General features: G+C 45.0%; 3 protein-coding genes across 3 annotated transcripts; 1 reads left to right on the top strand and 2 right to left on the bottom strand.

Annotated features, from left to right (window-relative positions):
- Positions 1 to 980: 980 nt before the first annotated feature.
- LOC310854675 (zinc finger protein Pegasus-like) lies at positions 981 to 2,021 on the bottom strand (the record flags this gene model as incomplete). The annotated part of the gene is made up of 1 exon (XM_083759350.1): positions 981 to 2,021. The coding sequence occupies one exon, from the start codon at positions 2,019 to 2,021 to the stop codon at positions 981 to 983; it is 1,041 nt and encodes a 346-aa protein (XP_083615476.1).
- Positions 2,022 to 2,768: 747 nt separating this feature from the next.
- Positions 2,769 to 3,845, top strand: LOC310854674 (mRNA export factor-like; the record flags this gene model as incomplete). The annotated part of the gene is made up of 1 exon (XM_083759349.1): positions 2,769 to 3,845. One exon carries the CDS (start codon positions 2,769 to 2,771, stop codon positions 3,843 to 3,845), a length of 1,077 nt encoding a protein of 358 aa, XP_083615475.1.
- A 2,874-nt stretch (positions 3,846 to 6,719) lies between these two features.
- LOC310854673 (cytosolic 5'-nucleotidase 1A-like) lies at positions 6,720 to 10,125 on the bottom strand (the record flags this gene model as incomplete). Its single annotated transcript, XM_083759348.1, has 3 exons — positions 6,720 to 6,761; positions 8,750 to 9,696; positions 10,119 to 10,125. The coding sequence occupies 3 exons, from the start codon at positions 10,123 to 10,125 to the stop codon at positions 6,720 to 6,722; spliced, it is 996 nt and encodes a 331-aa protein (XP_083615474.1).
- Between the last annotated feature and the right edge of the window lie 2,748 nt (positions 10,126 to 12,873).

The following is a 12,873-nucleotide window of genomic DNA, read 5'->3' as shown; positions in this document are numbered from 1 at the left end:
TTTGAGTTCATTAAGTTAACATAAGTATATATAACTAAATGCATATCCATCCATCCATCTTCAGCTTATCCGTAGTCGGGTCACGGGGTCAACAGCTCCACCAGAGTGTTCCAGACTTCCCTCTCCAGAGCAACATTAGTGACTTCCTCCTGGGGGATCCCGAGACGTTCCAAGGCCAGTGAGTCGATGTGTTTTTTTCTCCAACTGCGCCTTGGTCTTCCCCGGGGTCTCCTCCCAGTGGGACGTGCCTCGAGGACCTCCCTAGGGAGAAGCCAGAGAGGGATCCTAACCAGATGCCCGAACCACCTAAGCTGGCTCCTTTCCAGGCGAAGAAGCGACTCATCTCTAAGGGAGATGAGGTGAGTGTGGACTGCATGTCCGACCTCCCCTTAGTTCGACCTATACGGTCGGTTAAGACTGAGGTTAGGGTTAGCCATATATATATATATATATATATATATATATATATAAGAAAGCTAGATGGCTCACCCACGCTCTGGCCAATGGAGAGCGACGTTGCTACGTGGCAGCAATCTTACCTCGGGGCAGCATAGCATTGTTTCTATGGGCCATGTGCTTTTAAATAACCATCCTGAGTCATAGCCACGTTGACAACGTTTGTAATAAACCAACCCGTTTGTAAATCCGTCAAGATTTGAGCGAGTTGTACTGTACTGTACTGTACTGTACTGTAGTACTGTAGTGCAGTACTGTACGTAGCCCCGAAGCAAGATGGCCGCCGGGTGAACTACGTCAGAGACTCCGCCTTGAGCCATCTAGCCTTTATGTCTATGGGGTTAGCGACCTACATGTGGGCCGGTTAAAACTGGGGTTAGGGTTTGTTCAGAATTATGGGAGGTCGGAATAATGACATGGCACCGAAATCTGGCCCTATTAATCATCAGTTTCCCTCCCCTTGTAGGTAGCCCTGATGTCATAGTAGCTGATATCCGAGCGACGATTATGCTATGTGGTGAGTGTCACTTTACATGTTGTCCATGTCCACGAGCAAAATGACACGCAAAATGATACTTGTCTCTGCACGTGTAACCGCAGATGTTGCACTGGAACGGGTATTCATATCCATGGCAGCCCATGTGAATGGTATAGAGGATGTTATCACCGAAATCAACATCACAGTGGAGGCATTTCTGAGGTTGGTCTTGGGCGGGCGTGCCAGGCGTGCTGTACTTCCTGTCCTCTGTGTAACAGGAGTCCTCAGCCGGAGGTGTCTGGACCCCCACGGCGAGCGGCGAACCCAAGTCCTGATGCTGTGTGACGATGGGGGGCTTCTCATCCTCAGAGACCCCGTTTGGGCAAGTGATTGTCGACATCTGGGCTGGTGGGCCGTGGCTTGAAACATCGTTGGCGTTGGTGCTTAAACTGCTGTCAAGGGATTTGTGGGCCATGTCCTCATCATTATTCAACGGGTGGTGCAGATCGCTAAAGAGGTCAATCAGGTCATCTGACTTTGGCACTCGCTTCTTCTTTAGAGGTGTAAATTTGACAATGAGCTTGACCTTCCCCTTCCGTTTGGAGGGCAGGGAGCGCTCCCCTCCCGTTTTGGGCAGAAGGTTGTGGCAGCGTTGGTGGTGGCGAGAGATGTTGCGCTCGTATGCCGAGGAGAACGAACACAGGTGGCAGCAGTGGGGTTTTTCTCCTGTGTGGATTCGGATGTGCTCTTTCAGACGAGCCTTCTTGTTGGTGTAACTGCAATACTTACACTTATAGTTTCCATCTAACATCCTTTCCCATTCTTCACCCTTGCGTATCTTTGCTCCCTTCCCCACCCAGGGAAGGTCCGTCTTTGATCCTTCATCCCCCTCTCCTAACAGGCTCTCCTCAGCAGACGAGGGAGCAAGAGAAATCTGTTCACTCTTTGTGGTGTCGGGTTTGAATGATTTTCCCATTCCTTTTTCTCCACAAACAGAGCCGGTGATCATGTTGACATGCTGCGTCTGTTCTGGCAGATAATCTTGGAATTGTGTCACTTCCACCGGTTCTGTCTGAAAGTCGTCCATCTGTAATCCGACACGAGAAACTCGTTCTGAATTTCCCATAAAACACTTAAAGCTGTGAAGTGTGGAGGCTGTTAAATATGGATAAAACGTGACATGCTGTGACATCACCAGCTGTGATGGAGTTGGATCTCATAGCCACGCCAGTTGGGGAAGGAATAGGATATTTGTCCTAAACATATAATAAGTTCAGTGAATTACTATAGTCTGGTTGCCAAGGCAAGTACACTAACAAGTAGGCTACATTTATAAATGCGTGATGACGACATCTAAATAGTCAGTGTGCAAATCTCTTCAACTATTTGACTGATCGACTTCAAACTGTGTGTGTACAGTATTGCCAATTAAGGACACATCGGTTGTATTGGAGTCCGACTGATATGCTCATATATAGGCATAAATGGAGATCCAGTTGACTAGAACTGCCAAACCGACCGATATGCCCATATATGTTCATCTGCATACTGATGACATATATACTGATGACAATGGACATATATGGGCAAAGGGACAAGGACAGATGGACCATACAAAGATCTCCATATATGGCAAAGGTCAGCCATACACACTCATATACACATAATTGATTTTATAGAGTTTATTTGCTCAGAAATGGAGATGACTGACACCATCAACATGTCATAGGAGTGTCAGATGATTGTACTATTTATGTAAGACATGTGAACACATGTGTGGTTGTTGGTAGATCATATGTACACACTGTGGGGTAACTACTAAGTTTGCAACACCATGAGTTTTGGGTTCGGGTCAAATACTGGCTTTCAGCGCCCATCAACAGCAGATGTTGTCCACGAAGTGACTCCACCCCCGACCGACAGCATCAGCTGCCTGGAGTTCAGTCCTGCATCCACGCAAGGGGATTTCCTCATCGGCGGGTCATGGGCCAACGACGTGCGGTGCTGGGAGGTACTGAACAACGGCCAGACCGTCCCCAAAGCCCATCAGATGCACGCTGGCCCCGTGCTGGACGTCTGCTGGAGCGACGACGGGAGCAAAGTGTTCACGGCCTCTTGCGACAAGACGGCTAAGATGTGGGACCTGAACAGCAACACGGCGGTGCAGATTGCACAACACGACGCACCCATCAAATCCATCCACTGGATCAAAGCCCCCAACTACAGCTGTGTCATGACTGGCAGCTGGGACAGAACGCTCAAGTTCTGGGACACCCGCACCTCCAAACCCATGTTATCACTGTCGCTCCCGGAGCGATGCCACTATGCCGACGTGGTTTACCCCATGGCAGTAGTGGCTACGGCCGATAGAGGGCTGTCCATCCTACAGCTACAGCATGAGCCCACTTTATTAAAGTGTAAAATAGACTCTCTTCTCAAGTTCCAGCACCGATGCGTCGCCATCTTCAAGGATAAGCAGAATAATAACCCCTCAGGCTTTGCCCTGGGAAGCATCGAGGGTCGCGTTGCCATCCACTACATGGATACTCAACAGAACCCACAGAAGGAGAACTTCACCTTCAAATGCCACAGGTCTGAGGGAACAAACAACTCTTCCTACCAGGCCATCTATGCTGTAAACGGCATCTCCTTCCACCCCGAACACGGTACGCTAGCCACCGTGGGCTCAGACGGACGCTTCTACTTCTGGGACAAAGACAAGCGCACCAAACTGAAGATGTCGGACCCACTACACCAGCCAATCACCGCCAGCTGTTTCAACAGCAACGGAAAAATATTTGCCTACGCCGCCAGCTATGATTGGTCCAAGGGACACGAGTACTATAAGCCCCAGGACAAGTCCCAGATCTTCCTTCGAAATGCCGCTGAGGAGTTGAAGCCGAAGAAATGAGCTTGTTTGGCCGAGTCAGGTTACATCTCTTGTGAGGCAAAGAATCACACTTGTGTGAAGTGAGGTGCCCCATGGTAAAGTTTGTTTAAAGTGCAGTCTAAACAAACATTAAACGTCTATAGACTTGGCTGCCACTCTAGGTCTGTTTAAAGTGCTTGTGGAGCAATGAACAACACCAAACACGGAGGCAAGTGGGCATTTATTCAATATTTCACACAGTTGGGTTAACGGGCAGGTAAGTAGGTAGGTAGCGCTCCTCAATGACGTGGCCGAGGCGGGGGTGTGGTCTTCTGGGCTGCGTGCGCTCTGTCTCCGCAGCTCCACTGTCTGACCTACCCTGGGCAAGACCTATATGCTGTAGAGGCTATCATTTGTTTGGGCGGAAGTTGTGGGATTTTAGCGGAAGTATCGCCCAAGGAAATTCCGTTGATGCTTTACAAATCAGTTTACATTCTCCGCAAATCAAGTGTTGTGATTGGTCGGGAAAATATCGACGATACATCCGCCGATAGCTTCTCTGCCTTATGTTGTGACCAGGCTTTTCTTTTCGCAGATAAGTAAGGGCCGATTCATACTCCTATTTTACCGCTGTTTCGGCGCTGTAGTGCCGAAATGATTTCGGCTCGTCAGAAATTTTCAGTAGCACCGAAGAGCCGACTTTAGGACGGTACCCGCCCCCCCGAACCTCAAATGACGTCAAATTGTAGGCTCTTCAGCGCCGAACAGACTTTTATTCGGCTCTAAAATAGGAGTATGAATCGGCCCTAAGCCTGAGACCGAGGCTAGCACTGACCTGGCCTGATGTCTAGTGACCCCCACATGCTCTAAACAAACAAAAGTGCCCTTTTAATAAACATTAAAAGTCCATTCAAAGTTTGTTTTAAGTGCTCTAAACAAACATTGCCAGAGAAGAAATGCTCTAAACAAATATTAAAAAGCCATAGACTTGGCTGTTACATGACGTAATAACGAAAGCTAGACATTGGAGGCAAAACACATAAGACAGGCAGGCTGCTGGGGTTTATACGTTCAAGCAGTGTTGGAAGAAGTGCTCAGATTTCGTTAAGTGTAAAAATAATTTGTTTTTTTGAGGAGCGCTAGCCACTCCAACGCCATATTGAAGATAAAAGTGAGGACGCTAATTGTGATTGCCCGGAATGAGATGATTTATGATCATAAGAGTGCCCCTCACGTCACACGGGTGTGATTTATTTTTTATTTTTTTTCTCCAAAACTTTTTCATGTTCTTAAAGTAGGAAATCATGCAGTCATCTATCTACAAGCTCTCACCATGTCATGATGTGAACTTATTAAAGTTCACACAAAGTTAAAAATAGTAGATGTATGTTTTGTAATAATTTAAATCTGTAAACAGGAATTCATTGTCAGTTTTTAGCAAACTTGTTTGAAAAAGCCCTCCAGGATGTTACATATTATTCATTAATCCAATCACAGCTAATGATATGCCATTCTGAACTGAGGTGCTGTGAGAATTCTTCTCAGGCTTTATTTAGTCGATTAGGTGTCCTCAGTGTTTACAAAGTGAACCATCTTCAAATTGGTCTATTTGTTCATGGGCTCACTGGGGAAAACCCTTCCCACCTTTTTCCATAATCTATTTGGGTATAATTATACCCAAATATATATATTTCACAGTACTGTTCACACGGCCAACACAGCTCAAATCACCTCAGACCTCCAAAGGCCCGTACGTCTCAAACTCAGTTTAATAGGCTTCAGAGGGTCTAAAATATGGAACTCCCTACCTTTACATTTATGGCAATTGTCTTCTCATCAATTCAAGAAGGCTCTAAAATCGCTTGTCCTTTTCGCCCCTCTCTGCTCTGTATACTGTATGTGTTCTAATGTTTTAGATCTGCATGTTCAATGTGATGTAGTTTTTATACTATGAATGTACAAACATGCCTGGAGAATGCCACTTCTCAAGCCCCTGGAGGGCTTTTAGGCTATCTCCTTCACATTTTTATTGACCTTGTGTATCATTTTTTTTATATTTTTGCATGTGAAAATAAACAAACGAACAAGAATGGCTTCTAGGCTTAATTGAAACTAAATCATTACATGAGCTATAGTTGTATTCACTTAAGATAAACATGCACAGCACAGTGCCAGTTTTAATTAACACATTTTAATTAATATTCATTCATCATTTAGCTATTGCAGTTCTCATCATGGGCAGTTTGATGTACTGTATGAGCAATACACTCATGTACTCATATAACCAATTGTTTAAAGGAAAAGGAAGAAAATAACAATTCTATCGTATTTGCACCTTTTAATATGAGTAGTAGGCTACACAACCCCTTGGGATACACTGTTTTGCATTCACTTGGTGTAAAACCTGTGCAACAATTAGCAGTAAACGGTAAATGGTGCATTTATATAGCGCCTTTATACAAGGCACTTTACAGAGTGTGCATTCACCCAATCACACACACATTCATACACCGATGGCAGCGCAAACCATGCAAGGCACCAACCAGCACATCGGGAGCAATTAGGGGTTCAGTGTCTTGCTCAAGGACACTTCGACACTAACTCTGGGGGAGCCAGTGTTCGAACTCGCAACCTTATGGTTACCATCCGGCCCCTGACCCCCGCCACCGCCGTGCACAGGTAGTTGCTCTTATTTCTCAGTAGATGGAAAGCCTGGTGACGTGAGGTAGACAGTACATGAAGTGTTTCTCTCACACTCTTGCATTGTGTGTGTGTGTGTGTGTGTGTGTGTGTGTGTGTGTGTGTGTGTGTGTGTGTGTGTGTGTGTGTGTGTGTGTGTGTGTGTGTGTGTGTGTGTGTGTGTGTGTGTGTGTGTGTGCTGACGTAGAGTCATGTGGCAGATATCCCATTACCTTTCTACATCAGCAGCAGCTCATCAGCTGTCACCACCCGGGCCGTCTGATGAAGAGCAGAGAAGCTAATTTGGTATTCATTAACAAATCACTGTGCTGTGAAAGTGTCCTTTGTTTTCTCCACAACTGAAAACAATTAGGCCTACAGTCGACTCTGGCTTCATTCTGGTTGCATATTTCAGGGCATCATGGTTCGCTGGTGGTGAAATTGAAAAAACAGATTTACTTTTTCAGAATCAGTGACAGGAACTGCATTGAACTCGAATAATATTGTATAGTAAAAACTGTTACTTTACTTTTACTTACGTTACTCACAGATATATGTGTCAATCGAAACTCTACACGGCTTGTGCAAGGAAGCTTTGTGATTGTGATTGGCCAGTAGCCACTTTGTATAGCAGTTCCCGCCAGAACATGATTTACTATTCTGTCCCTATCGTCGCCACTCGAACGGCACTGAGTCGGTTCAATCGAACTTTTGCAACGTTCGGCACGGCAACTTGCTCGCAACTTTAGCGACCAAAAAACAGTCTGCAGTTGGAGCTAGGTGAGATGCACTTCCGCGTTGGCCACAGAAGCGTGGCGTGGTTATAACACAAAGATCTTCAAATATGGGCATATCAGACAATTATCCTATATTAAAATTGGCTAAAGGGATGGCTGGCCGGCAGGTGGACCTCAGATCATTTGGGTCTGAATGGCGACTCACTAATTCTCGTACCAGTTGCCGTGGGCTCCCCCTCGCCCACCAGCATTTCATAAGTTACTTAATTTACTCACATTCATAAGCCCTGTACTGATTTTACTTTATTCAATCTTGATGTATGACTCCACCTGGTGGTGAGACCAACAACCAACCAAGTCACCATCCTACTGTATACATTTCATGCAAAGCACTGATATGTTAAACGGCTTAAGTGGTTCATGTAGTAATAATAATCACAATCTGCAAAGTAACTAGTAAACTATTTGCTTAATTTATTATATGCACAATACCACTCATAAAAATGGGTTTGCCTTGTGCATCCATTGTGTGTTGCTATTCACAGTATGAACTGTGGTTTATTGACATAACTCCATATTTGTACAAGATGCCAGCACAATCACAGCCATATTGACTTCCATTGTACAGATTTATGTTAAATATTATAAGACATTGTTAAATACAAATTTGTGGAGGTACCGTGACCTGCACTGGCGGTGTCCATGCATAAGTGTCCTTTAGGATCAGATTATATCTAGTCTAAAATTAAAGTTTTAAAAATATAAATATTTCAAAAAATACAAAACAAACTAAACAAATGTGAAGTGAGGGGCGCCTCACTTCTTTAAACAAACATCATGCTCTAAAATCTAAACAAACATTAAAACTCTATAGACGTGGCTGCCACATGACGTAATTCCCAAAAGCCAGATGTTGAAGGGGCCCCTCAAAAATGCTGGGTGCCCTATAAGGTTAATTGCTTTGAACCAACCTAAAAAAATGTAAATGGAAGAAACACAATGTCAGGCAGTTTTCAGCTCTATTAGACTGCCAGTTACTTCCAGTACTAAATGTAGTCTAAAAAGGTATAACAAAAAAGCCATTTACAATACGTCAACAAAAATTTGTGGAGTACTTCATAGATCGTGGACACACTCAACGTGACTTACAGACAGACTCATACAGACTGTCTTCTACATGTTGACGTTGAGGAACCACAAAACGTATGAAAGGATATAACTTCATATTTCATGTTTCAGTGTTAAACGTCTGTTTCTTTCAACCTTCTTAAACAAAGTAGATAAAGATAAAGTGCTAAAAATGTCAACAAAAACAGCCCATTAAAGGGCAATGTTAAAAAAATTGTAAGATCCTTTTCCAAGTACCATGATTCCTCAACGGTGCTGTTCTCAGCTACCACGTAATCCCTGTACATTTAGATTGCTTTGTTTAATTTGTGCAAAATCACTCCTTCTTTGGCTGCTTGATGGGGTTCCCCAATCTGTAATTTGCAATCTGTCCAATCCCAGTGTAGTAAGGTTTTCCTGTACCTTGGCACCCCGAATTTGTAACATTAGGTCATTGAAGTAGATGTGGGGTTTTATGTTCTGAAGGAGCACTCCCTTGGGGGACCCACCCGTGATGAGAGCCTCGTCGATTTCCACGCCCCAGCTTCGCAGTGTTTTCAGGACACGGTTCCCCGAGCTGGAGGCACTGCAGGCTGTGACCAGGAAGGTGCGGATGGGACTGAATTCACGCTCGTCCTTGACATAGAACCTCTTCTGGAGTTTCCCCAGGACGTCCAGGAAACCCATCAGGGGACTCTGGGCCAGTGGCGTGTGCTCGTTTTCATTCTTGTGCTTAAAGGACTTGTCCAAACCTACTTTTCTCGCAATAATCTCAGAATCATCTGAGAGTAAAGCATCTCCGTCAAAGGCTACTCTCAACTGGATGTCACTCAACTCGAAATCATGGTCATGAGACATGACTGTGGCAGCGGCAATGCCCTCTTTAATAGCCTCAGTGACTTTCTCTGGGTCGTTCGTGAGGTAAAGGTTGGTATTGTAAGCCCTCAGGTAGTCAATATGATCTTGCCCTCCAGTCATGCAGATTCTCTCGATGGCCAAATTGTAATGACTAATGCTGTTGATGAATCGGACTCCCACTTGGGAATAGCTGCTAGACAGGAGGACAATGTCAAACAACTCTTCACTGTCTGGGTAGATCTCCCTCAGCCGTACGTTGACCGACATCAATGCCTTGACAAATGGGAAAGCCTCTCCTGGCAATAAAGGCTCGTCTTCGTGCTCCACCTGGTAATCTAAGTATCTCTCCAGACCTTCCATCTCATAAACTCTGCTCTCTGCCTCCATGTTGAACAGGGTTTGAGGGGAGATGGATATAGTAACAGCATGTTGCGGGTTGGGTGGCAGCGGGAGTTTTGTTTTGAGGGTATCGAAGAAGGCTTTTGCCGCATGCCATTCTTGGTCCTCCTCATCTGTTTGAAGATATTGTAGACCAATTTTTCCAATCTTCGAATCCGTTGAAAGTGCCGTCACCGTGCCAGTCTGGACAATGCTTAGCAAGTGATTGCTAATTGTAACTGTAGAAAGTGCCGTGGCAGATTTGGACAATGCCTGGAAACTCTCATGTGATACGTAATTCTGAGTTGTGTGAATGCAAGTTGAAGGCTCAGGGGCTGTACATATACAGATCATTTGTGATGTATAATGTTACGTCACCAGTAGTGGTGGACAGTTACTGTACAAAGTTTGTAATTTATCAGTATAATGGAGTAGGTCTACCTCTTTGACCACTGGTGATAATATGTTGTACAATGGAAACTCGTAACTCTGTAAAGGTACAGCTGGTGACGTGCCATTGCACGTCACAATTTATCTGTATATAGCCCCCACCCACCCTGCATCAAAGCTAAGTGGAAGGATAACACGAGAAAAGAGTGTCAACTCAGAAGAAGAACTAACTGATAAATGCAATGGAAGTGTACTGGGATTATGCCATCATGACCAGTCAGAACGGCAAAGTCAAAGAGGAACCGGAGTTGGAGAGTAAGATGGAGGAAGAGGAGAAAATCCTAGAGGAGGGGAAGCGACTGACTGCTTGGGGACACAATTTAGATGCACGGGAGATGGCACTGAGGGAGCTGGCAGTGAACCTTGAGGAGAGGGAGGAGACAGCTAAAGCCATGATAACGGAGGTAGATAAGCGGAAGCAGAATTTGGAAGAAAGGGAGAAGAAAATGAGGGAGAAGGACATGCTGGACACCCCTGAATCCAAAACACGGAGAAACCAGAACCCGGGAACTCCACCTGTACATAGAGGACCCAGGCCAGCATGTGAGGACTCGGAAGACATGAAACCCACCTCCCACCAACTGTTTGTGGGAAACATCCCTCACAACGTGGAAAAGGCAGAGCTCATTGAGTTCTTTAATCAATTTGGTAGAGTTCTGGAGGTCATTATCAGGAGTGGTGGGAAGCTCCCCAACTTTGCATTTGTGGTGTTTGACGGCTCTGAACCTGTTCAGCAGATCCTCAGTAATAGGCCCATAAAGTTCCGTGGTAACTGGCGTCTCAACGTGGAGGAGATGAAACCTAGGTCAACAATGAATAGAGTTCTACAGGGTTCATCAACCCATGCTCAGACACCTAGCTGTGACACCAAACAGGGTGCTGGTCAGGAGGAGTTTAATTCTGCGGCGGCTGCCAGTCCTGGATCCTCAGTGGAGGCAGAGAAGGTGACAAAGCCTGCGTCCGTGGAAGAAAAGAGACTGAAGGATTGGGGACACAATCTAGATGAGTGGGAGATGGCGTTGAGGGAGGTGGAAATTATTCTTGCTGATAAAGAGGAGAAAGCTAAAGCCATGGTAATGGAGGTGGAGAAGAGGAATTTGACAGTGCTGGAGAGGGAGAATGTGGTGAGAGAGGACATGCTGGACATCCCTGTTCCCAAAATGCAGAAAGATCAGCGACCTGGAACTCCACCTGTACATAGAGAACCCAGGCTCGTGTGTGAAGGGAAGCAGGGAGAGGCTCAGGTCAGGATACACTCTGACCACCAACTGTTTGTGGGACAAATCCCTCATAACGTAGACAAGGCTGAGCTCACTGAGTTCTTTGAGCAATTCGGTACAGTCCTGGAGCTCATTATCAAGAGTGGTGGGAAGCTCCCTAACTTTGGCTTTGTGGTGTTTGACGACTCAAAACCTATACAGCAGATCCTCAGTAAGAGGCCCATAAAGTTCCGCGTTAACTATCTCAATGTGGAGGTGATGAAAACAAAAAAACTGTTTGTGGGAAACATTCCTCATGACGTGGACAAGGCTGAGCTCACAGAGTTCTTTCAGCAATTTGGTAAGGTCCTGGAGGTCAACATCAGGAGTGGTGGGAAGGTCTCTAACTTTGGCTTTGTGGTGTTTGACGACTCTGAACCGGTACAGCATATACTCAATAATAGGCCCATACTGTTCCGTGGTAACTGGCATCTCAATGTGGAGGAGATGAAAACATCAAGGAAGGAAGTTCGGAAACAAGTTTCAAAACAAAATGAAATAGAAATACAAGGTCACGTGGCCAGCAAACTATCTTCATTGACAATGGTGGATGTGGATGCGACTGACCGACCTGAAGAATCTGGCAAGGAACACTGACCAAGGTTAGCAGGACCCAACTGGAAGGACCCTTCTTGACAAACGTGATACTTTTAACACCCTTCCATAGCCGTGTTGCCCCGCCCTTAACTGGACAGGGAGCTCTGCCAGGACCAGAGCATTTGTCGTCCGTTTCCAGTGTTTCTAGGGGATGGTTTTTATTTTCTTTCTTTCATATTTGTATCCTCTTTTATTCTGTTTCTTGCAAAACTTTTATGCTTTTTAAAAACATTTATTTTCTTGCACATTTGTATCCTTTCATACCATTTTGTTATGTTTCTTGCACAATTATCATCTTCATTAACAGCTGCCTGCGGAAGATCCTCCACATCCAATGGCCAGACACCAACAGAACTCTGGCAGAGAAAAACCAGCTGTCCGTGGAAGGAATAAGGAAAAGCCTACGAAAGCCCGCAAGCACCATCATTAGACACCATCATTGAAGATGACCTGGAACCAGCTGGAGAGAACAGCTCAAGACAGAGATACCTGGAGATCGCTTGTTGACAGCCTATGCCCCAGTAGGGGTAGTAGGTGTAAGTAAGTAAGTAAGTAACAATTATCATTATTTTTGAAGTGGGCATGACAATTTGCCTCGCTGCATCCAGCTTACCTTCAGGTTATATATTGCTACACTGTAGCTGGTCTACTGTCTGTGACCAGTTTTGGGCTGACATGACCAGACTACAAGCTCTTTATCGTTGTTGCACGCTCCTTTGTGTCTAGGACTTTACACCCTTCCCCGGACATTCCTGAACTAATTTTAACCTGTTCACAATGGACTTATTTTTCTTGTTTTGTTCACTCATATTTTCCCAATTTTCTGTGTAGTTATTAGTTAAGATAGGTCTGTGAACACCATTAGAATTCCCCTACAAAGGAAATGTGTCCAGATATTTCAATTTACATAGCTACGTTAAATGGTATCAGGTTTATTAGCCATATGCTATTGTGTTCAAAATCATTCCAAAACTGTACCAACTAGACCTAGATTATCTTTTATTG

The sequence above is a fragment of the Protomyctophum parallelum genome (assembly GCF_964188405.1).
Source record: "Protomyctophum parallelum genome assembly, chromosome: 2".
Classification (NCBI taxonomy): Eukaryota; Metazoa; Chordata; class Actinopteri; order Myctophiformes; family Myctophidae; genus Protomyctophum; species Protomyctophum parallelum.
Note: the sequence above shows the minus strand (reverse complement) of the source record. Positions and strands in the feature narration are given on the sequence as shown.